This window comes from Macaca mulatta, chromosome 4 (assembly GCF_049350105.2).
Source record: "Macaca mulatta isolate MMU2019108-1 chromosome 4, T2T-MMU8v2.0, whole genome shotgun sequence".
NCBI classification, from domain to species: Eukaryota; Metazoa; Chordata; class Mammalia; order Primates; family Cercopithecidae; genus Macaca; species Macaca mulatta.
In genome coordinates, this window is record NC_133409.1 from 20,154,221 (window position 1) to 20,181,516 (window position 27,296).

General features: G+C 32.7%; 1 protein-coding gene across 1 annotated transcript in view; it reads right to left on the reverse strand.

Annotated features, from left to right (window-relative positions):
• Positions 1–27,296, reverse strand: part of LOC144340642 (uncharacterized) — a 260,636-nt gene that overhangs the window by 127,366 nt on the left and 105,974 nt on the right. Inside the window, exon 4 of the mRNA XM_078001066.1 lies at positions 14,344–14,405. Coding sequence (XP_077857192.1) covers positions 14,344–14,405 — 62 coding nt within the window. The remainder of the gene's footprint in view (positions 1–14,343; positions 14,406–27,296) is intronic.

Below are 27,296 nucleotides of genomic sequence, written 5' to 3' on the forward strand. Positions count from 1 at the left end.
AAGACCCTTGGTAAAGCACAGTAGTAGGGTGGGAGTTACCTGATTTTCCAGGTGTTGTGTGTCTCAGTGTCCCTTGGCTAGGAAAAGGGATTCCCTTCCCCCTTGCACTTCCCAGGTGAGGCGATGCCTCGCCGTGCTTCAGCTCTCACTGGTTGGGCTGCACCAGCTGACCAGCACTGATTATCTGGCACTGCCCAGTAAGATGAACCCAGTACCTCAGTTGAAAATGCAAAAATCACCCATCTTCTGTGTCACTCACACTGGGAGCTGAAGGCTGGAGCTGTTCCTATTTGGCCATCTTGGGTGTGAGAATGTTTGCAGTAGCAGTACTGACAAAAGTCAAAAGGCAGAAACAATTGAAATGCCCATCAACTGATAGATAGATATACTAAATGTCCTATAACTGTACAATGGAATCTTATTTGGCAATAAAAAGGCATGAAGTACTAATACATGCCATAGCATGGATGAACCTTGAAACTTGAGTGAAAACATAGTAAAAAAAAAAAAACAAAAAAACATATTTTGTGATTCTGTTAATATTAAATGTCTAGAACTGGAGGATACATAGGGACAAAAAGTAGAGTAGGTTTGATTATGATTGGAGGGTAATGTGGTGATAGGTGGTGAGAGCTAAAGACTATAGAGTTCCTTGTTTGATGGGACAAAAAATGTTCTATAATTAATTGTGGTGATGGTTGTACATATATGTGAATAGACTGAAACCCACCAAATTGTACACTTGCAATGGGTGAATTGTCGACATATCTCCAAAATTGTTTCCAAAAAGGAGAAAAATGTAATGAAATTTATTGCCTCTAAAGAACAGATAGTAGCAGTGGGGGAAAGGGATGCAGGGAATTACTGTTTGTTTCTTTGCTTTGTTTATCAGTTTTATAGTACTGTTTGATGTTACTAATTAGGTACCTGTAGTACTTTACTAAAAATAAAAGTAAAAAATAACATGCAATAAAAACTCTTACTTTTATTAACAATTAAATTAAGAGAAGCAAAGGCAAATATATGTAGGGAGAACAGTGTCACCATTCCACAGTTTTTTGTCTACTTTTGGGGCTAGATAAATTTTGAATTCAGCATTTTTTTTCTGTATTTTAAAAAGGCATTATGACGTACATATTACCCCATCATATCATAGATAGTGCTACACAATCAAACATATTAGTATTTCTGCTGCCAGATATAGGAATATTTACACTAAATGCAATAAAGACTAAAAAAAGCTTTATTATAGTTAAGGCTCAACTTTTGCCACCAAATTCAAGTCAATTTTTCTGCCAAATGATTTAGGAAAAAGCAACAACATGCCACTTTTTTTTTAATGGATTCTAAATTACAGATGAGTGTTTGTAGTTCTGTAATCCAACATTATCAAATTATATTTCATTTTATCTCATTTTAACATGTAACAAATGCAGGTTTTACATCAATTAGAGGTTTTAGCTTGTGTTAACTATTTTTATTGTTAGAATTTGTTACAAATGAAGCAGATTCTCTGGTAATTTTTATACAGACAGGTCAAGGAATTCCATGAAATCTAGAATCATATCAATCAAGATGAACTATTTTATGTGGGCTTCTTGTGTTAACGCATAAGCTGGAAGATATAAAAATTACATTTATACTGAATACTGTCAATATTCAAATACATTCACCATGTTATATAGTTCTAAAGTAGTTTATTTTCCCATATTAAAACTCTCTAACTTTATTTTCTCACTTTCTTAAAATAAAATGTGTCCACAATGAAAAACCTTCTGGATTTGCTTTTAACTTGATTTCCTCAATTCTCTACTGTTTTCCTTCCATATACAATTATTTTCATCTAGTTGCCAAAATGCATCTTGATCATTCCTAAGTCATTTTTCCTTGAAACTTCCCATCAAATTGATGGGGAACTCTTCTCTCTTGACTTTTATATTGTTTATCCAAGCTTTCCTTCTGAGCAAGTAAAATTTGTTTGGACTTATGGAAGATTTTGGACATAATCTGAGGAGTTTAAGTAATATCAAGACACATTTTTAACAAGGAGATTGGCATTCTGTGGAAAATCATGGCTTATACAATTTAGAGAAGTTAGTTGTGTGTGTAAAGCTATATGGACTAGGAACCTCAAATTCTTAGCCAAAGATCCATGATGATTTGCTGCCTTTTCCCCCAGATGCTTGAACCATCTAGGAAGGATATTTCCTACAGGACCCTCCTGAGGCAAAGCCATTCATCGAAGAAGACAACCTTGACGTGGATACTAGCAGAAGTAATATTAGTTTTCCTATTGGGATTGTAAAACTTTAGTTATATTAAAAAAAAAAAAAAAGTTCCTTGTGAGTGAGATTAGTCTTTTACTCTTTTCAGGGGCCTTATAAACTTTAGTGACTGATTATGTTCCAAAAGTAGAAAAGGAATGGGATGGATTTAAATTCCCAAACATAATGTTAGGAGATCCAAATAGTAATTCAGTACCATAAATTCTCCTTTGTACTATTTCACCTACAAAGGGGACTATTTGTTTATTTGTTTAAAAAAATCACAAAGGTCATTTTTTTGCATGGCAAAACTTAAAATACTCCAAGATTCTGAAGATATGCCTCTAATTTTGTTCATGACACTGTGACTAAAAGAACAAGAGACTTAGAGGCAACTTTTCTAGAACATGATTCTTAATTCAAACTGTGGTATGAATTTGACTCTGTAGTTTCTTTGTGTTAAGTAAACTTATAATTGATTAAAATGTGTTGCTTTAAGGAGATTGAGCAGAAATGACAATGATTTAGTTTGAATATAATAGTCCTATCAGACAGCTAAATAAGATTGGTTATTTTCCACATTACATTAGTTGTGTTTGTATCTTATCATTATTTGCCTTTGCTCTCACTGTCAAAAAGTTTGCTACCATTTTTTATCCCTCCATATTTTTATCAATTTCACCTATCTTCAGAATTCCTTCCACATTTTAGAAATTTTTATTTAATATTTGTTAAAGAACCAATATTTACATGCTGCTTTTGATAAATTAAAAAAGAAAGGAAATAAAATTAAAACTAAATTTTTTTCATTTTAAATTAAGCAAAAATAAGGAACTAATCCTACCAAGGAAGTAAAAGAAACTTGTCTTATCAGGTATTATGATTTATGGTAATAAACAGAGTGTGATATAAAAATAAGTGTAGGAATAGACAAATTGACAATAAAACAAGATAGAAAGCTCAGAGCAGATGCATGTGCATGCCTAGTATTGTTACAAAATTGATGTGGTATGGCAGAACTCTGATGAGAATAGAGATTCTTGTTTATTCATATTAAAAAATTCGTTGTTTTCCTATGAAATACCATATCCCCAAAGGATTTCAGATTGACAAAAGATAATTTTCTAAAGTTAGAATAATATATGGAAAAATATCTTTAAAATCTTGGTCCTCTGAAAAAAATGTCTACAGAAGCCATTTAAATTTCTGCAATTAAAAAAAATTATAGATAAATTTGTCTACATGGAAATTAAGTACTTCTGTTCATCAGATAACAAAAGGAGAATCAAAAGACAAGCTACAGAGTGGAAAAATATTAATAAAATACATTACTGATAAAGAATTAATGCTCAGTATGTATAAACAATTTCTAAAAATCAGTAAAAAAAAATACAAAAAAATCAGACAAAAGAGATAGATGGGTTTTTTTTCAGATAGAGAAGTAGCAATGACCAATAAACATATGAGTATATACAACTTTATTGATAATTGGATAAATGCAACTTGAGATCAGAACAAGATAGCATGTTATATCCACTCAGATGTACAACAATTATGAGAATAAATCAAGTTCCATGAATACTGAACAGTTCTAGGAACATAATAGAATTCAATTGGTAATGTTGAGCCAATGAATAATAAGAACTCTTGTACACTTTATATGGGAGTATATACAGCTATGACTATTTTTGAAAACAATTTGGAATTAAATAGTGAAGTTAAATATCATATACTCTATGGTCCAATGACCTAAGAATTTTATGTCTCTGTATGTGTGTGTATCCTGCATAGATGTACCAAGCAACATGTACAAAATTGTTGTTGGCATTATATTAGCACTACAAACAGACTAAAAAAATCAAATTTTCATCAATAGGACATTGTATAAACCACTGAATTATACATTTATTGGGGTATAATTACCGAAAGAAATGTAGCAGTCAAAATAAAGGTACTGCAGCTACATGGAAAAAAGTTTAATGGAACATTGAAATATATCATTGAGAAAAAGCAAATTGTGGAAGTCTGCTTATACTCTGATTCTATTTTGATGAAACTCAAAATCATGCAAAATGAATAAATATTGTCTTGCAATATACATCTCAGGCAAAAAAGGTTGTAGGAAATCAGTGAATTATAAGACAACTTAGGATGCTGGTTTTCAGTGTTGGTAGAGGCCATGAGGAGATGGAGGAAGCCCAGAGGTAGCTTCGTTAGTATCAATAATATCTAAGTTCTTAAATTGGGTATAGGAACATGGATGTTTGCTTTTTTATGTTCATAATTGCATATGATGCATATATTGCTTACTGTGAACAAAACATAACATAATAAAATGATTTAATATATGGGGAGCTCTTAGGACTATGGCATTTAATGTGTGATAATTTTGTTATTATTATATATTAAAAGCATGTTGATATTTTATTTATATTTCTTCTAAAATAATGAATCTACAATGCAAATGGGTGTGTATATATATTTAGAGTTTTCTAATGTATTTAATTTCTATAAATTCATGTGTTTTGGGTTTTTTGTTTTTACTAACTTACCAATGTTTGTTGACAATGACTAATATTCAAATGCTTGGAAAATGCTTCAGAATATATCTACATTAATTTGTAACTTAGACTATCATATAAAAATAAAATAGTATCAATTTTGTCAAATGAATGCAAAATTTTATTTATGAGTTGTCCAAGTTATAGTCTACTCAGTTTTACTATTTATTTTCTTTTTAAAAATGAAAGACTTAAATGCATTTAAAACCTTGTCATTTAAATTTTAATAGTGTTTCCATAATACATTTTGGTCTCATGATTTATTCATTCAACAAATAAATGTGAAAATACATAAAAAGGAAAATAATGTTAGAAAAATTTTGGAGCATACAATCAATGCATTGAATGTAGGGTCATTTCATTAAAATGTAACTCAGCACACATAATAATTTCACTGCTTTTGATATTTTGCCACTTAAATGATTTTTAAAGCTATAGATCATCAGGGACTTTCTCCAAGTGATTTAATGATTGTTAATTTGCAAATGGTTACATTTTCTGTCTCCTGCATGTCCAGAAATGTATTCTTTCAATTTGAGCCATAGATACTTTTTAATTGCAAAAGACATACAAAATGTAACTAATGCTCTAACCTAACATTTACATAATGTGCTAGTCCATTTAGGCTTAAATAATAGACTACCACATAGCTTGGGTGGTTTATAACAACAGAAACTTATTTAATAAAGTTCTGGGGATGGGGAACCCCAAGATCAAGATGCCAGTAGATACGATTTGCGGTAAAGGCTTTCTTCTTCGTTCATAAATGACATCTTTTAGCTGTGTTCTCACATGGCAGAAGTTGCACAGGATCCCTCTGTAAGTCTTTTATTAGGATACTAATCCCATTCATGAGTGCTGTAGCCTAATCACCTCCCAAAAGCCCCTCCTCTAAAGACATCACATCTGGGGTTAACTTTTGACATATTAATTTAAGGGAACTCTTGTACATAAATAATGTTTTCTTTTAATGCAGTGCTTAGATACTGCTGTAATAGAGTCAGGTTTTCCTCCAATATTCATCCACACCAAAATTAAATAATTATTATCAATCCTATTTCTTCAAAAACAAATTAATATACAAGGCAAATATTAGCCATTCTTATTTTTAAATGGTGATACCATTTGTTATATGTTACTATTCTCACAGTTTCATCATTGATACTAATACTGTAGTTAAAACTACAAGAAAATAAATAACATGATTTTGATAACTAAATAGAAATCTCTGTTTAGAACATTGCTTTCCAAAAGAGATACTACTGCCCTATTTGGGTGTTTCAGAAATTTGTGCGGGATATTGTTGGAAAATCTGCATTCAGTAAGGCAGAAAGCCAAGGCTGCTCTCCATGGAGGGACAAGGAAGAATGGTCCCCTATCCCATCTGACTTATAAATGGCCACTGAACAATTTTTGCATGTGTAAAAAGTATAACGATTTTAGTCTATAATCTCACTCTAGTTTACATATAAACACAAAGTATTTGCAAACACATTTAAAGAGGGAAGTTCAAATACTGTGTAAATCAAGAAATTATACTTTTTGGAAGTAACTCAGCACTTTATCAAGAATTCTTTTGCACTTCTTTTTCTCATGCTTCCCATAGCAATATTGGTCATGCTATTTTAGCTTCCAAAACAACTCTACCAGTGTGCATTTGTAGCTGCTGCATTCTTATATACAAATGCAAACACTCAACTACTTTATTATATTTTCTAGTGTAGTTATACCTCAACATTTTGTACTGAAATTTTCTAGTATAGTTATACCTGAAGATTTATGTATTAAAAGACTTCTTCTTTATATCATAGTCAGCACTGTATTGATTTTTGAGAGACGGTTAATTGTGTGGATTGGTTATATTATCTATGCATTTTATTTCATGATATAAAAGAGAGGACTGGGAATGGTAAGGTTAAGAAGCACTACATTAGAGGCCACGCTAGATGATGATGATCAATAGAAAAATTAATTTATTTCTTTAATGCCTACTGTATTCTAAGTTCCTTCTGGGAAACTGAAAAGCCATCAACACAAGTTTTTACGGATAAAACCCTTTGTTGAGCTAGCTTTTACAAACACAATGTTATATAAAACTTGTGAGTACAATTTTTATTATATTGTTATTTTAAACCAGTATTACTGTTACCTACTAAATATTAAGGGAGATTTAAAAATAAATGATATGTAATAGCAATTTTCAAGAACTTGAACCTAAAGAACACTTGTTTGTTACAAAAACTAAAATATCATACTTGATGAACACCTTATAGAGTCATGAACAAGTGCCAAGGAACATAGAGTTGACTGACTGGCTTTAGTTTATAATGGAAGTGACCCTAGTTCTAGCCCTTGCAGAATGATAGAACCACAGAATATAGACATGGGGATGTGCCTTTGAAGTAGTAGGAAAAATAGAGACTTCAGAAAGATATGTTCATTAAAGGGAATGCAGCCTGATGTTGACAAAACATATGGTGACTGAGTTAAGAAAATAAAAAAATTGAAGTAATATAATGAAAAAGAAGAAGATATTAGCACTAACAAGACATAAATAATATTGTACACCAGAATATGTACATAAATATTTTATTTTAATGCTATGCTTAGATACTGCTGTAAGAGTCAGATTTTCCTCCAGTATTAATCCACAATAAAATAAAATTATTTCAATACTGTTTTTTTAAAAACAAATAAATATACAAAGACAGATATTAGCCGTTGATATTTTTTAATGGTGATACAATTTCTTCTACTTTACTCGTCTCACAATTTCATCATTTATGATAATATTGTAAGTAAAACTAGAAAAAATTAAATTGAATAACATGATTATTATAGCTAGAATAAATAGAAATCCCTGTTTGAAACAGTGATTTTCAAATGGATAATACTGCCCTATTAGGGTGTTTAGAAATTTGTGCAGGAGAGTTTTGAGACAATCTGCAATCAGTATGGCAGACAGCCAAGGATGCTCTCCATGGATTGACAAGGAAGAACTGGAAAAAATGTTAGAGAAAACAAAAAAGCTATAAAAGCTTTAGAGATGATTCACAAACTTGTGATATAGAGAAAGCCATGATAGATAGATAGATAGATAGATAGATAGATAGATAGATAGATAGATATCATTTAGATATAGATAGATAATATAGATATATATGTGTGTGCATGACTATTGTTTTCAGTATCTAGAATGTTGAAAATCAACATTGCTACTTTATTAAACAAATGCATTAGTTATTGGCTTTCTTCTCTTTTTGGCCCCTAAGTCTCTGCTGTCGTACTTTCATGACTGCTCTTATAAAATCTGTTATAGTTTAGTTATTCATATGTTTTTTCACTATACTGTGCTCTCCTTGAAGATAAGTATGATTTGAGTTGTTTTACATAATTTACCACACATGAAACTGATACTTAATAGATGTTTGAATAAATGAATACTGGGGTAAATGAATTATTACTATTGATAATATTAAATTACAACATTCATAACTTAGGATTTCTTTTTTATACAATGTATTAAATTTACATGATCTTATCATCATTCACAATTGTTTACAAAGTATGTCATTGTCCATTTCAACAGACTTGACATTGTTCAGAAAATCTCATTAAATTATAATTTATATTTTTATATCAGTTGAGTCAAATAAGTTGTGGAACTTTGAGATGTTAGAACCTTATTCATCACCAGTAGTGCTGCACACACACACACACAAACACACAGACATATACATACAAAGTATAGATAGAGGCACTTGAGTGTGCATATATGAAAAACTTTTGTTAGTGCCAAAATGCTTTTATTCTGATGTGTTGAATTGATACAAATAAAAAATTCTTAAACATTCATTTTTGCATTCATTCACCATATTTATCACATTCCAACTTTTATTTTTGTCATGTTTTCTTTGGGAAATATAGCTGACATTTTGTAACATTTGAAAAATAAATTGAAGTATTTAAAGAACAACTTGCCAATATCATAAAAATTTTAAATTTTCATAACTTTTCATTCAATATTTTTACTTCTAGAAATTTATCCAACAGATGCACTCACACAGTAGCTAGCTAGCTAGCTAGGTATAGAGTTAGATAGATACAGGCATTATCTTGGCATGGTTTATAAGCACGAAAATTTTCTGTGGCCTAAACGTCCTTTTATTTGAGACTGGATAAATGAATTTTTGTATATACAAACATTACAATAATTATTAGTGGTTTAAATTAAAGAGGTTGATTTATATTACTCTAAATGGAAAAATACTCATTTTGTTATTTAGCTAAGAAATTAATCAAGGTTAAAACAAAATACACAGTAGCTCCCATTTATGAAAGAAAAAAAAAAAAGAAACATTGTGGAAGAATGCACACCAATGTGAGTTCACTATAATTTCTTCTAGAAAATGAAATTAGTCATTCCAATGAATAGGAAGAAAATTAATATCCCTCATTATGATTCGGTTCCTTAAAATAAACATACATTAACTTTACAATTAAAGTATCTGGCAGAATATGACAGTGTAACCAGGCAAAAATTTGCCAAGCCTTCCCTAAAATGCAGTGTATTTTGAACACAAAAATATGTCTTTAAAACTACGTTCTGTGTTCAAGTTGTCAAAAGTGAATAATATTTATAATTTCAAGTGACCCAATATAAATGAGACAGAAGAAGTTAATGTGATATCTGAGTTAGACGATGATTTCAAACTATCCTCCACTGGTCTGTTAAAAAAATTAAAAAGTACTAGGAATAAAGAATGAAATTGACTGACTTGAAAGTCACACCATTTTTTTCCCCTTCTGACTAGCTGTGATGAAGATGCCTGATGACTTTGTGAAGTACCCAGAAGGCAGGAAGCAGGGAACAAGCCAAAAAGCTAAAACTATAAGCCATGAGCATACTGGGCAGTTGAGAGGTGACAATTCTTTGAATATAAAAAATGTAAGCTAAATGCTAAAAATAATGATTTAATATCCCAGCGTTTGTCCCAACTGATCAGTTTTCCTAGAGCTGGTTCATAATGTCCTGTTAGATTTATGTCATTTTAAACTATAATATTAAGAACCCTATGAAATTTTACATATGTATCCTACTTCAATAAAATTTATTCTAGTTCTAAAAACTTGTAATGAAAATTTTCTTCTTTTTAATGTAAAACTTTTTAAAGGAATGACTCAGTTTTCAGAACTGTTAATATAATAGCTATTATATTTTTAAGATAAATTCTTTGGGAGAAAACACTCTTTTAAAAATAGCTTTAAAATCTATTCATGTTGAGAAACAGCTATACATGGCTTGGCTAAACAACATTTGTAGTACAAAAGCCACTATGAAAACTTGCCCAAATCATTTACCTAAAAGAGCCTAGTCATTCTCTGGATGTGTCAAAAGATCGCAACACCAAAAGCTCTTCAGAGCTGCCTGCCCATTACTCAATTATCCCTTAGAGGGACGGTAACTGCATCATAGATTGCAGCTTAACTCTATTTTCCACAACATGATAGTTTATAAAATTACCGTCTATGCTATAGCATTTCTGTTTGATTTATGTCCAGCCTGAGGCATAAAATCTGTTTCCTTCCAGGAGGAAATTATGCTTTCCTGAATAGAAAGAGTAGATGACAACCATAAAATAACTGATTTACCCCCCCCCCCAGTCACCTACGTTCTTTATTTCTAACAAAAACACAAAGAATAAGGAGATGTTAATGTTTCTAGTTTTGGCAAATGAGATATAGTTTCTTAGTTGATTTGTTGGAAACATGTGCTTCTAAACTTTATACCATAGCCAGTGTTTGTCCAGAAATTAAAATTTAGAGCTAGAAGAGAAAATGAATAAATCTCAACTTTGTTATTCAGCCCATTTTTATGCCATTGTCCCTTTTATGAAACACTTAATCATTTTTTGATGTGCGCAACTTAGTGAGTAATGATGTTTAAAACGGACCTTGGCAGATCACAGGTTAACTCAATTTCCATTTACTCGTGTATAAGAAATTTTCCCATTTAAACAAAGTAAGAAGAGCAAGGAGGAACCGTTTTTAAAAGTATGTCGATACATGGTATGGGAACAAAAGTAAAAGTCTTATAAGAAATTAGAGAAAAAGTGTATATATTTTGGCAGTGAAGATTAGAAGAGACAATGAAAAATGACATAAATTAGATGACACCTGAAGGTGTAGGTTACATTATTTTTTAACAGCAAATTCCACTTTGATGTGATAGTTAATGAAATGCTATTTTTTAAATACTCTTATTTGTTGTTTAAAGTCTAATTTTGGTGGAGTAAAATGAGGTAGATGGAACAAGATATTTTTCTTTTTCAAGCCAAGCACATGGTTGTGTTCCTCTAGATTCCCATTCCATGCAGGCACAGATCATTGTTCTTAAAGAAGAACGTGAAATTTCCATATGAATTATATCAATAAAGTAGTAGTTACCCTTCAATTTTCAGAAAAACTGTAATCTTTATTTTGCTTCTTCCAGTTTCAGCACTGAAGACTATAAGGGTGGCAACAGGTACAGGTAATAAAGCAACTCAGGCTTCCACTTGAATAAATAAATGGGTTAGGACCTTGACAGATGGTGCTCATAATGGTTCTTTCAATGGAAAAATTATCCCATCTTTGAGCTTGGGCTGTGCAGCCACCCTTATCAAATTGGAACTCCTGATGAAGTATTACTGACATAATTTCAAAGAAAAAAATCGTTTGTCAAAAAAGTCACTAACCCTTCTGAATGTGTTTCCTAATTATTGCCATAAGCAATGACTCAAATTTTAAGTGAACTGGTGTATTAGTCAGGGTTCTCTAAAGGGACAGAATAATAGGATAGATGTACATGTGAAAGGGAATTTATTAAGGAGTATTGACTCACAGGATCGCAAGGTGAAGTCTCGCAATAGGCTATCTGCAAACTGAGGAGCAGGGAAGCCAATCTGAGTCCCAAATCCTCAAAAGTAGGGAAGCCAATAGTGGAGCGTTTAGTCTGTGGGTGAAGGCCCAAGAGCCCCTGGCAAACCACTGGTCCAAGAGTCTAAAAGCTGAAGAACTTGAAGTCCAATATTCAAGGACAGGCAACATGAGCACGGGAGAAAGATGAAGGCTGGAAGGCTTAGCAAGTCTAGTCCTTCCACATTATTCGGCCTGCTTTATTCTTGCTGTGCTGGGAACTGATTAGATCGTGCCCACCCAGATTGAAGGTGAGTCTGCCTCTCCCAGTCCAAATGTTAATCTCCTTTGGTATCACCCTCAGAGACACACCCAGGAACAATACTTCACTTCCTTCAATCCAATCAAGTTGACACTCAATATTAACCATCAGAATTGAATAAGCATTTTTGTTTTTGTAAACTCAGCCTCAAAGAACTGCTGAGCAAACATCATGATTGGAAAGGAATTAGCTAGATTGGATCGAAATTGCATGGAAACACACCATTGGGAATTGGACAATGAGAGGTTCTGAAAAGGGATTCTGGGCTTACATTGTGAGAATTAGGAAATATCTTGCAGATTTGGAATTATTACAAGATACGTGAAATGTGCAGTGAATATCATATCATTTTAATGTGCACTTTACTTCACAGATTATAACCCTTTTGTTTTCCTTTTAAAAGGACCATTTTGAGCCAGGAGAACTATGGAAGACACAACTGCTTTCTTCCCTCCAGGAAATGTATCCCAGTGCTTTTTTTTTTGGCTTTAGTTACCGTAATAAAGTAGAAATCACAATATCCACCATCCCAGACAGCAAGATGGGAAAGTTTGAGATGTCATTGGAATTTTATCTTCAGTGCTAGGGTTTATTTTAAGTTGTAAGTTAACATTTATTTCCTTCTAAAGAAAATGACTCACATCTATGAGAAAAGGGTGAAATTTGAAAAAAAAAATTTATGGCATTATGTTTTTTAAAATATAACACCTTAATTAATAAAATAGTTGCAAATAAACCAGTTACTTTTTATCATTTTTCCACTAAAAACTGGAAGTAAAGCTAAACATTATATTTCTAATATTTGCATAGTTTTTAAAATCAAAAGCTAGCAAAAGACTTACAAAGGATCAATATTTCCATTTGGCATATTTTATATACGGCTATATACATTCAAACCTGACTTTGTCAGCCTTTATTAGAATTTTATTTCAGCAAAGGACAGTGACACATTTAAATTTTATTTCACTCATTCCAGTAGTGCTTTCTAGCATAAATAATAGCACACAAAAAATGTAAGCAATCAAAGTAGGTTTATGGCAATAACAAAAAACTTCAGTAACCTGATATAAAAATCCAATTTAAAAATCAAGAAACATAAAATATGCAAACAACCAGGAGAATTGTTGAAATAATCTTTTACTTGGAAACATGCCATATTCCAAGTATATGGGTAATATGACTAAAAGTAGAGATATTGAAAAAATTTATAAGAGAGGCTAAATATTTTCATCAATATCATTAGACATTCAGCTTTTACAAAACAAATATCAAATCACCATTGGAGGTCCAGGTTTACCTGTTGTGATACTGCTACAATCCTCTTCTTACAATAATTCCAATTAAATCATAAATTTAAATGAAACTGGTAGAAACATTGGGACTCCCACATTTGGCTTTACAAATCTATTACCTCTCAATGGGGGTTGTGGATTGTGTGAAAATATTTTGCTGTTGTAAAATCAGGTGGTTCAATTAAATATATAAATTGATGCAAACCAGAGAGTATTTTGCTGATGCTATGCTTTTTAAAGAAAAACTGGAATTACAGTCTTGTAAACTAATGAAATCTGGCACAGAGCTGCTAATATATTCCAAACATAATTTTGTTAAAGGCAGATTTTTTTGACTATATGGCATGGCTAGTAGCATTTTCTCCAATAAAGGGAAAAAATAGAGACGTTTACCTTGGCTGTTTAAAAAAATTGTATATATTTAGGTCCATCTATATATGATATTTGTTTATGTGATTCTGAAACATTTGCATAGAATGGTTCATAGTTACTCAAATTCAAAACAAAGGATTTTGCTTTGTATTTGCTAGAGTTGTAAAAAAAATTATTGGTTAATGGGCACTATTTTAACTGGCAAAAACTCTTAACAAGAGGAAGATTCTATGAAGTCCTTCACAATGTGGAAAATCATATTTTTAACAATTCATATTTTCTCAAAAAATATGCAGATAATGTTTTAAATTCTCACATAATATAATTTTAGATAAGGCTATTTTAGTGAAAAAGCTGTCTAACAAAAAGTAAGAATTAGTCAAGTACAAAAAATTCTAAATATTTTTAAACTAGAGAAAGGGCTTTAATGAAAATATTTACAACTCAAGTTCTTTCCTGCTTTAAACATAGGATATTACACATACTAAGAAATTAAAATGATTATAATAGAGATGTGGGAATAGAGACAAATCTCTCTTTTTTAGAAATGTATGAGTATTTCTAAAATATGAGTATTTAATAATTATTTCCCAGAGTATTTAAAAACAGATATTATGACCTCATTGGCCCCTTACCTGATAGATTCCATGAAGATAATCAAACTCACAAAATGTGATCATTGTAATGAGCAGGAGTTCTGTAAAAAAAGGTAAGTCAGAAGGTTAATTTTCCTCTAGCAATACTGAAATAGACTCCTTGAAGCAGCTCCTTGCATAAGAAATAAAGAATAAAGCTAAATAAGGATGCATATTTAAAATACATCTGTCTTTTCTATCACCACACCCCCAATCCCCAAGCAATTTTAATTTTGAACTAGAACCCAGCAGATATGCAAACTGTTTCTGTAAGATCACAATAAATAAAAGAAAACATGAACTGAAAAAAGGGAAAAGGGACCCCAAGCAAAATACCATGGAAAAATTTCTATATATGAGAGAAGTTACTAAGGCAAAATTAGCCAGAGAAGTCAGCTTACTACAGTAATGTAATCAACAGTGGTCTGCTTAGAGGCTGAGTTAGCTAATGGACAATAATTTAGTTTGATAAAAATGTGATGCCTATAAACTGTGGAAGGGGCTTGGCCGGTCACGGTGGCTCACACCTGTAATCCCAGCACTTTGGGAGGCCGAGGCAGGTGGATCACGAGGTCAGGAGATTGAGACCATCCCGGCTAAGAGGGTGAAATCCCGTCTCTATTAAAAATACAAAAACAAAATTAGCTGGGCGTGGTGGCAAATGCTCAACCTAAATGTTCTATAAATTTAACAAGCAGACTCTGGTAGTCAACTTGAAGGCAGGTGTTTGGCTTTATTTTTTCCCTTTCATTCATTACCTGAAATAGAGTGAAGTAAGCTGTCAGGCTAAATAAATATTTGGTAAAAAAATTAAAGCATATTTAAAGAACATACTTATTTTGTGGTTACATGAACATTTGTAAAGTTCTTTATAAAACTCACATATATCTCCATGTATCTTGCCTGCTAAATGCATAATTGAATACCCTATGTTACATAGTCTATGAGAATCATCAAAACAAAGTGAAGTTAATAGTAAAATAAATTTTAACATATAGCAGGTATGCTTTTAACTAGTGTGAAATTATCATATATGCTATTTAAGACATGGAGTCTTTTTTCAAAGAGTAGTGCCAAAAATTATAGCAGGTTACTGAATATCTCTATTGAACTCCTATTTCTTTTCTTTTCTTTTCTTTTCTTTTGTTGAGATGGATTCTCGCTCTGTCATCAGGCTGGAGTGCAGTGGCGCGATCTCAGCTCACTGCAACCTCCGCCTCCCAGGTTCAAGCAATTCTCCTGCCTCAGCCTCCCGAGTAGCTGGGACTACAGGCTCGCCACCATGCCCAGTTAATTTTTGTGTTTTTAGTAGAGACGAGGTTTCACCATGTTGGTCAGGATGGTCTCAATCTCTTGACCTCGTGATCCACCTGCCTCAGCCTCTCAAAGTGCTGGGATTACAGGCGTGAGCCACAGCGCCCGGCCAAGAACTCCAACTTCTTCTGGAAACCACATCACTGCTTTGCTCTCAGCCACCCAGTCACAGGAATAAAATAATTTATGTTATTATAGACTCCAGTACCATGGAGAAAGTTGAATGTTTTAAGGACTGGCACCTGGACTAAGCTGGAGCAATTATAGCCATTCTAAGAAATTTTAAAATGTAGAATGAGAGAAAGAATGTGTTCATGTCTTCAGTTGCAAAACTCATGAAGCTTAGTAATTGCCAGTACCTAAGTTCTCTAAACAAGGAAGGATTCAGTCTGAGAAAAATAAGCCTGCAAAGGAGGGAGGGAGGGAGGGAGGGAGGGAGGGAGGAAGAGAGAGAGAGAGAGAGAGAGAGAGAGAGAGAGAGAGAGAGAGAGAGAGAGGTGAAATCAAAAGAAAGTCCTACCAGCTGCACCATGATGTTTTAAAATTACATGAACCTTCCAAAACATTTCCCTTGTATGCCTGTGTAGTTGGGTTTGAATTGAATTTCTTCCACTTGACACCAAAAGTTAATGACTTACATACAGTAGTACAGAGACAAAGCAACAACACAGGGAGAATTGCTTTAATGAAAATTTCTTACACTTAAGCTTAAGTTTTTCTTTTTTATTGCCAGATAACAAAATGTTTGTTTGCCAGCATTTTGATATATAGATTTATCAAAAAATGTTATGAACTATGCTTAGCATTTAAAGATCATATTGGAACAACATTTTATTAAATTGTTCTAAAGAATAGAGGGCGATGATTTTTTTTTCTATTTTACTTTAGTTCTGGGATACGTGTGCACAGGTTTGTTACATAGGTATACGTGTGCCATGGTGGTTTGCTGCACCTATCAAACCAACATCTAGGTTTTTAAGCCCTACATGCATTAGATATGTTTCTTAATGCTCTCCCTCCCCTTGTCCCACACCCCCCAAAAGTCCTGGTGTGTGTTGGTCCCCTCCCTGTGTCCATGTGTTCTCACTGATCAACTTTCACTTACCAGAACATGTGGTGTTTGGTTTTCTGTTCCTGTGTTAGTTTGCTGAGGATGATGGCTTCCAGCATCATCCATATCCCTGCAAAGGACATGATCTGATTCATTTTCATGGCTGCATAATATTCCATGGCGTGTATGTGCCATGTTTTCTTTATCCAGTCTATCATTGACGGGCATTTGGGTTGGTTCCATGTCTTTGCTATTGTAAATAGTGCTGCAATAAACATATGTGTGTATGTGTCTTTATAGCAGAATGATTTATATTCCTTGGGTATACACCCAGTAATGGGATTGCTGGGTCAAATTGTATTTCTGGTTCTAGATCCCTGAGGAATCACCACACTGTCTTCCACAATGGTTGAACTAATTTACATTCCCACCAATAGTATAAAAGTGTTCCTATTTCTTCACAGCCTTGCCAGCATCTACTGCTCCTTGACTTTTTAATAATTGTCATTCTGACTGGTGTAAGATGGTATCTCATTGTGGTTTGGGTTTGCATTTCTCTAATAATCAGTGACTTTGAGCTTTTTTTCATATGTTTGTTGGCTACATAAATGTCTTCTTTTGAGAAGTGTCTTTTCATATCCTTTGCCCACTTTTTGATGGGGTGTTTTTTTCTTGTAAATTTGTTTAAGCTCCTTGTAGATTCTGGATATTAGACCTTTGTCAGATAGTTAAATTACAAAAATTTTCTCCCATTCTGTAGGTTGCGTGTTTACTCTGATGATAGTTTCTTTTGCTGTGTAGAAGCACTTTAGTTTAATTAGATCCCATTTGTCAATTTTGGCTTTTGTTACGATTGCTTTTGATGTTTTAGTCATGAAGTCTTTGCCCATGCTTATGTCCTGAATGGTATTGCCTAGGTTTTCTTCTGGGGCTTTTATGTGTTTGAGTTTTAAATTTAAGTCTTTAATCCATCTTGAGTTAATTTTTGCATAAGGTGTAAGGAAGGCATTCAGTGTCAGTTTTCTGCATGTGGCTAGCCAGTTTTCCCAGTACCATTTATCAAATAGGGAATCCTTTCCCCATTGCTTGTTTTTGTCAGGTTTTTTCAAGATCAAATGGTTGTAGATGTGTGGTATTATTTCTGAGGTCTCTGTTCTCTTCCATTGGCCTATATGTCTCTTTTGGTACCAGTACCATGCTGTTTTAGTTACTGTAGATTGTAGTATAGATTGAAGTCAGGTAGCGTTATGCCTCGAGCTTTGTCCTTTTTCCTTAGGATTGTCTCGGCTATACGGGCTCTTTTTTCGTTCTATATGAAATTTAAAGTAGTTTCTTCTAAGTCTGCAAAGAATTTCAATGGTAGTTTGATGGAAATAGTGTTTAATCTATAAATTACTTTGGGCAGCATGGTCATTTTCACGAATCAGATTCTTCCTATCCAAGAGGATAGAATGTTTTTCCATTTGTTTATGTATTCTCTTATTGCCTTGAGCAGTAGTTTGTAGTTCTCCTTGAAGAGGTCCTTCACATCTCTTGTTAGCAGTATTCCTAGGTATTTTATTCTCTTTGTAGCAATTGTAAATGGGAGTTCACTCATGATTTGGCTCTCTGTCCATTGTTAGTGTATAGGAATGCTTGTGATTTTTGCACATTGATTTTGTATCCTGAGACTTTGCTGAAGTTGCTAATCAGCTTCAGGAGTTTTGGGCTGAGATGATAGGGTCATGAATTTTTTTTTTTTTTTTTTTAGATGGAGTCTCACTCTGTTGCCCAGGCTAGAGGGCAGTGGTGCGATCTCAGCTCACTGCAACTTCCACCTCCCGGATTCACGCCATTCTCCTGCCTCAGCCTCCCGAGTAGTGGGGACCATAGGCTCCCGACACCATGCCCAGCTAATGTTTTGTATTTTTAGTAGAGACGGGTTTCACTGTATTAGCCAGGATGGTCTCGATCTCCTGACCTCGTGATCCGCCTGCCTCGGCCTCCCAAAGTGCTGGGATTACAGGCATGAGCCACCACATCCAGCCAGCCATGAATATTTTGTCTTCCCTATAAGCTTAGGTTTTCCCAATGAAAAGTTTTCTTTCTGCCTATTTTAAATTACACTTGTATATTCTTTAAAGCTATGTGTTTTAAATTATTTCTACATTTTGTGAGTTACTTTTATTTAAAAATAACAAAGTTACATGAAGCAAAGAAAGTCTTAAACATTATTTGCTGTGTTGTTTCTGTGATTCACTTATGGCTCTTTTTTATTTGTAAAAAATAAAATTTGAAAAATTTTAATCTAATTTTTAAAAGCACTTTTTGTTAAATTTCAGATTAATTAACATGGAATATCCATGAACATTTTGCAAGTCACTTGTGCCTAATGACTTTTTCCAGTGTGCTATTTTGGGGCCAGCATGGTTTCTAGAACCAGACTACCTTTAAGTTCTAGCTTCATCTGTGTTACTTAAAGAAGTCAAATAATTTCTCTTTGATGTATTTTTCTTATCTGTGATATGTGGATAATGTTAATACCTGAGTCATAGAGCTGATATGAGGATTAAATGAGGATTAATACATGTGAAGCAGTTTGTATCATGACTAAAACGCTGCAAGCATTCAATATATGGTTTTTGCATTTTATTAGCCCTTACAAACATGAGAAATGATATTTTAATTGAGACACACTGAATCACAATGAAATACAAAGAGCAAAGAGGGATATCTTTGGGAAAGGCATTTAAGGTACATAGGAAATTTTCTTGTTCCGTTAAAGCAAAAATGAACTGTAGATAATTAAAACTAGTTAGAGACCTTAAGCAAAATCTTTTTGGCTTTTTCTTTTTTTTTTTTTTTTGGTTGCATTCTTTTTCACTCCCATTTAGCTTACAGGCATTTTCTAATCCTGAAGAAAATTATCATTACATAAGTGTAAGGCCTTGCTGAAAGCCAGTGGCATTAAGAAAGGGTTCTATTTACCTCACTTTATAGGCTCTGGGCATGGTTATAGAGTGATTCTGCCTGAGAATATCTATCCATTCAATATATTCACACCGACGAAAGCAGTTTTCAAAAGCGTTGCTTCAGAAAATGTCATTACTGCTAACGGAGTGGAATATCACTGGTTTAGAAAGTTTCCGAAGAGCTATTTCTCAGTTTGAATTCCAGTTTATGCCAGTTATTACATGCAGTTTTCTAATATCACTAGCAGCTAACAAATCTGTCCATTCTTTTGGAAATGGTAACAGAGTTCTAGTGCCAAATATATATAGATATAATATGGAATCATTAAAAGCTAAACAGAAAATGAGGTCAATTTTATTACTCCTCAAACCAATTTTTGGAGCAATGTAAACATCGCTATGATTTTTTAAAAAAGAGATATTGATCATAAAACTTTTAGGTTTGATACATAAACAATGGTATTGTACCTTCTCAAATGGGGCTTAAATTGAGGAATATCTGTGATGAGACAGACATAATACAGAATTGGAGAATGAATATCAGAAACTAATAAAGGCCACTATAATGAATGTTTTTACTTTTAAGCACTTTAATCATTACAATTTAAAACAAACTCACTAAAAAGAAAAATAATAATTACCATAGATAAGTCTTTGGAATAAAGACAAAGCTATAGACAGTGAAAGAATTTAAAAACAGCTTTTTAAATTATTATGCTAAAGAATTTAAAAATAGCAAATGATTTAACTCAATAAGCTGTAATATAAATAAAAAATAAACTTAGGGAAACAACACTAAGTAGAACGAAGTAAAGTGTGAATTAATTGCCTATCATTAAAAAAAACCAGAATGGATTCTTTGAAGTCTTACTAACTTACCATGAAGGTGAGCACAAAGAGAAACAAACGAACCTCACGTTTTAAACTTAGAATATGAAACCCCAAGTACAGTATTAGCAGTTGAAATGGAAGAATATTTTAAAAGATGGATGGCCATGACTGAATAGCATTCATTCACATTATACAAAGATACCTCAACATAAGAAATCGAATCCAAAGCCATATCTAACTACATTAATTGTCAAAATGGGAAACATCTATATGATTATCTCAATAGTTGCTAAATAGCAATTTTTTTTAGAGGCTAGAACTTGCTGAGCATTCCCTACTGCCAGCACCATGGAGAGCTTTGAAAAAGAAAAAAATTATAGATACATAATAGATGTACATTTTTAGAGGTTACATGTGATATTTTGATACAGTTATACAATGTGTAATTAGCAAATCATGTTAATTGAGATATCAATCACCTGAAATATTTATTATTTCTTTGTGTTGGGAACATTCCAAATCTACTTCTCTAGCTATTTTGAAATATACAATAAATTATTATTAACTATAGTCATCCTATTGTGCTACCACATAAGAGATCTTATTTCTGCCATCTAACTGTATGTGTACAAAAACACAACTAAAAAGAAATTTGATCATATTTAACAGTAATTAAGCTTTTAAAAATATGAGACATATTAGTAATAGACTTGAACTTATTTGGTGGAAACACTGGTCTTGGTTGCTATGAATCTGTTGAGTCTTTGTATATCTCTCTTCATTTGAATAGTCATATTTTTGGTGTGCAGATACCAATATTGATAATTAGATGCTGCCCCAGACCCCACTGGAGTTGAACATGCACTGTACTGACTTTCTAAAATATTAACATTTCCAAACTCCAAAACACGTCTTGACTAAGGATTTCTGGTTGAGAAGTTTTAGTGTTATAGTAATGGTGATTTTTTAAAAAATGTGTATTGCCTCATTACATTAAAAATAAAAAGAAAAACCAATGAATTTTACCTAATTTACATCATCCAACATCATCCAAGAAACATCATCCAAGAAAGAAAATAGATGATCTCTTCTAGGGCTCACAAAGACTACCTTGCAGTTTCACCTAATCAACCCTTCTGCCCAATGCTAACCTAGGTTAGTGCTGCTGGTTTTGGTAATTTATAAATGAAAACATATTGCATGTAATATATGCTTCTTTCCCTCATTATTTTTGTGAAACTTACCATTTTTGTTGTGTGTCACTATAATTTCATTCATTTTCTTAGCTGCGCAATGTAGCATTGTATGAATACAACACAGTTTATTTATTCATTCTACTGTGGATGGATGTTTGTTTTGTTGCCAGTCTGAGATTGGTGGATTTAATTTTATTTCTTCTCTTGTGTGTATTTCTTGATTTTTCAAAATAAGCATGTTCTTAATAATAAATAAAAAGTTTTAGACGAAAGTACTGACATCATGGCATATATGTTTGAGTTAAATGGGCATGGCCTGATCTTCAACAGGAAATGCATGACACACATAATACCAGAACAAGGGCTGATCTATAATCAATCAGCATAAAAAAACATTCAATACAACAGGAAATGGATACACATTGACGAAAAATGTTGCTACGCTTCCTGCTTGGTCATAGCTGAGGAAAATAAAGGAATACAAGAAAATTGATTTAGTCTAAAACTTGAATTATTCTGTAATGCTGATCAAAATAATATTTGCATTTGTCTTCTGTATGCCAAGCACAGTACAGCAAATCTCATCCTCATCTCTTCCTCCTTTCTATCATTGTAGATTAATCCTCATCTATGACAATATTTATGATACAGCATTTCCTGTTAGCCCCATCCATGACTCTCTTTCCACCAATACAACAGTGGTCTTCGCTAGGAATACCTCTGGAAGCAACTGAGAGTCTAAAACGTAAACTCCCATGGGGAAGGCAGAGGGGAAAGAGGCCAAATAGATGCTGCTTGAGGGGAAAAGGGATTTGCATGTTTCTCTGGATTCCATATGTGTACACAAGCATCTGTCAATAACACAGACAGATGATAGGTAGGTAGACAGATAAATAGGTTGATAGATAGACATAGACTGAACTTTCTGGTTATTCAAAAGCTTACGGATGTAACTTACATAGAATTTCTTTTTGAGCCATTGTCTTTGTATTTATAGCTGAACTAAATATATGGTTTCATCTCTCTTGTAAAGTATTCTGGTAGATAAATAAGAATGAACACAGCCATAACTATAATGACAAAAGAATATCATGAAACTAAATATTTAATAGGATATGGATATTTGTTCTCTGCTTTAAATTAATAAGAAATATCCCCTTTTTCTGTTTAATAAGCAATGTATTCCTTTAATACATTCTAGTCATGTTATGATATTGTTGCATTGAACAAATAATTTTATTGTCTATGTATGACTATATTGTGTATGTGCTAGTTTTGTGCCAAAACCAATATACCATACATAATTGATGCATTATGCTTATTCTGACAGAAGCTACCATTACCAGTACTGTAACGTCCTAATAAACTTAAGAAACATGTATTGTCGAAAACTGAAAAGTCTTGAAAATAATTAAGATATATAATCACCAAAATAAACAATAATGGGGCTATTTATTCAGGCCACTCATTGATAGTAACTAAACGTTTTAAAATATAGAAAAGAAAACTTTACGTTCCAATAATTTATATTTAATATTTATGTAAAGCTTAGCCTGAAATAAAAAAGTTAATGAGCGTGATCAAAGCAAATCATCAATAAATATAGCTAATGCTGAAGTTGTTATAGATTTCTCCATATGCCCAGTAGATTCAAGTTTTTGAAGTTCATGAAAAAGCCAGGAAAGAGTCCCTTTGTTTTCTTGTGGCTTGAGGCATACTTATGAATTTGAACCTTTCTCCTTTTTTTTCTTTAGTAGGTAGTGATTGGTATTTGTGAAGCAGATATTAAGGTACTAGTAGCCCTTTTAAGTTGCTTAATATCTCAGAAAAAAAGTGTTTTATATTTAAAATATGGAGATAATTTGAGTCAGATTTTTCATAGAGAAAAACTAAGAATTTTTGTCTTGATGGGTATTCTTACTGGATTTTGGTTTGGTTTGATTTTAATTTAAAAATAGTCAACATCAGTTTAACAGGCCTGGCTTGTAGTATAGAAATAACGTGATCCAAAGAATAATTTTAGTGAGGCAGAAATTATGAAACTTTTGTAATATTTGTTCTTTAACACCCAGAGTTGCACACTTATTTCAGTTACACAAATAATTGATAAGAATCTGTCATAAGAATCTTCCAATAAAAAGATAAATTTAATTGACAAAGTTTGTTGTATAGTTTATTCTCCAGAGGCATTGCAGATATGGTTGAGGCAATTTTTTGGGTGAACTTCTCACAACCCATTTGTTTCAACAGAAATATATAGGAAGTATCCTACAAGTACTATCTGTGTTTATTATATTGCTTAGATAGAGGAGGAAAAAACACAAAACAAATGTCAAGTTGGTTTATTCATGACAGATGTTGTAATGGGGCAAAAAGAAAAGCAATAACCTTGCAGTGGTCTGCAAGCGCCGACCCAATCACAGGATTGTAGTAATACCTACACTTATTAACATTTTTTTTCATCATGTAAAATAAAGCAGTTGGACCAATAAGTGTTATGCCCCATTTATAATAAGCTGGTCTTAGGGGTTAGTAAGCCAAAAGAAAGTCATTCCTATTGCTTATGTTACCAGCTTGGGGTTGAAAAACTTAAGGAGAGAGCTCTGCATCTAATGATACCTGGGATGCAATGAGATCATGATTCTTGCAGCCCACGGAGTGGTCCTGTGGTGGTGCACATCTTTACTGTTTGGAAGATAGGCAGAGATTGTAATCATTCATTTGGTTATGTTTTGAAACAAAGAAAGAAAAAGGCTAAGAAATAAGCAGCTGGCTCCGGAAGAATCACTAATTAATATTCATTGTTGTCCATAACCTTAGAAAGAAGACTCAAATCCTGAGAGTTTTATCCTAATGAAGGGTAAGAGATTAAGCTGTGCAGTTGTTTTTTTTTTTTTTAATTTTGACAGTAAGCACGATGTGTGTGTGTGTGTCTGTGTGTGTGTTTGTGTAAAAGCTGGTATTAACAAAAACTTGGTTATGATGATTATGATAATTAGAACATAAAGTTTGGAACCAGTATCTATGTGTTCTAAAGCTCACTCTACCACTTACCATTTTAAATTGGAATGATAGAAATGAGGCTATTGTAAGAATGAAAAGATTTAGTATATTTAAGATAGGATGGCTTTGTCACATAGTAAGCACAGTGCTAGTTAGATGTTGTATAGGTAGAAAATATTAAGCTACATTTTCCCCTGCCTATTTTATTTTGGTTAAATCAGTAGTATTTAAAAGAAAAACAAACTTAAATAAAAACTCAGCAATTTTTGGATTCTGTGGATTGACCATTTATATCCTGTTTTCTTTGTATTAGCATAAGCATTTTGACATACATTAAACATGGGTAAGTCTTTGATGCTAAATCAGTCTTGCTCATATTTTCTAGGAAAAAATCATCATCGATGTGCGTGTTTCATTTAAGTTTATCTTCTAGGAAGTTACTATCACTGATTTTGAGGCCAGAACCTGCTAAGTGAAGACTCAGCCTTAAAATATTTTGGGAAAAAAATTTGATAAGTTATGTACAAATGCATCTACACAAATACATATATACATATTTAAGAAAAGTAAACTTTATCATGCGAACATAAAATTTTAAAAGCTGGATTGCTTTAGTACATGCTTTTTAATTCGGATGACTTGCCTGTGATAAACGTTTTAGTTGTGAGAGCTACAGTGAGGGGGAAAATCTCAAAGACACTACTTTAAGTGTCATTCTCTCACCTCGACTGCAACCACTTCAGAGACATTCTACTTTCCTCTACCATGGATTTCTGAAATGTCAGTGTACACAAGTGGTAAGACTGTTTTTAACCACATACCTAAACACGTTTAGAACTGCTAATTATTACCTAAATGTCCATTTGTTTGGCAACCACATGAACAATGCATACATGTTTATCAAAATAGGGCTTCTCTAACTATCTGTAGATAAGGATCCTTTTTAAAATTTCCAATTAATCATAGATTGATACCTTTGTAAAAGTGAATGAATATGAATGACTAGAAAAATGAATTTAAGAAAACAGAGGCCAATCACACAATATCACATGTTGTATGTTTTCAATCACATGAAATGTCTAGGATAAACAGAGACAGAATGGAGATTAGTGGGTTGTCTATGACTAGAGGCAGGCTGGACAGTAGCTGCTAATGGGTACTGGGTTTATTTTCAGGGTGATAAAAATGTTGCAAAATTAGATTGTGGTGATGGCTGTAGAAATCTGTAAATATGCTAAAAGCTAGTAATTAATATATTTTAAGTGGGTACAATTTATATGCTATATCTAAATAAGGCTGTTTTTCAAAAAGACATGCAAAACACAAAGACAAAGTTTTTATTACTGAACTCAAAAGATGACAGATTACATTTACATGCTGGGAAAAAAGGAACAATGGTAATTATACAGGATATTAAATTGGACATTTTTCAGATTTTTGAGCAAGAAATTAAGTATAGATTATACTTTCACTTTTCTATTCATTCAACAAATGATTGAGGTAACTATGTGAAAGATTCTAGATCTTGAGGATAAATAAAATTTAAACATTTACCAAAGTGAAGAAATATATTAAACAATACTTTTATGTATAAATAATATATATACTGGCATTGTACAAGTACTGTAAAAGAAAATTACAGGTAGTTAAGGAAGCACAATGTAAAAGGAAATTATTTAGGCTAGGAGGGGCAGTGTTGGTATAGGAGAAAGGGAGTTGGAAACATTTATCAATCAGTAAAAATTAACCAGATGAGGAGAGAGATTCCAACAGAAGCACTGGCTTGAGTAAATGCTTTGAGATTAAAGCAAACAAACAAAAAGCATGGCCTATTCAGAGAACTGAGATAGTCCCTCTGTGAAGGTATATTGTGAATGAGGGAAGATAATTCTAGGTGAGACCAGAGTAGTTGGAAGGAAACAGGCTATTTCCTTTGTATACCACAACATAGATTTTGAATTTTAGCCTGAGTGCAATTGCAGTAGTAGGAAAGTCCATTTTGTTCCACTTTACAGGTTCAAAGATCACTGGCAGTTATCTGGAGAATGGACTATGAGGGGAGGTAAAATGTTTAAAATATTCTTACAAATTTTGCTTCCCCATCACCCCCCCAAAAAAAACTGAAGAGTACCCTTCTCCTCAAAATAAAGCTGTAGTGAAGCTGCATCCCTGAAAACACTTCCATAGATCTGTGAATCTGGGTCACTGCGTATTTCCTGGCTAATTATTAATCCATTCTATCTCATCACTGATTAAACATAACACTGTGTATGTATTTGTGTTTGTGTATATATATATGTCTGTATACATATCATAGCATTTTCAACACTTGCTTTTTTCCTTCTTTCTTCAACAACTGATATGAATCAAACAGCTTAAATCAACTGAATTCCTAATTGAGGCTATCCACTGATTATGGAATGAGGAATAATTTGTACCATAATCTCAATTGTATTTCCACTAATAAAAACATTTTAAAGGTTTTCATTCATTTTAATAAAATAATAAGAGCAAAATATACTATAAATTTAAAATAATTTCATGAACTTAAATTGTATTACAGAGACGTAAACACTGCCAAAGTTATCAATGTCACCATGAAAAATC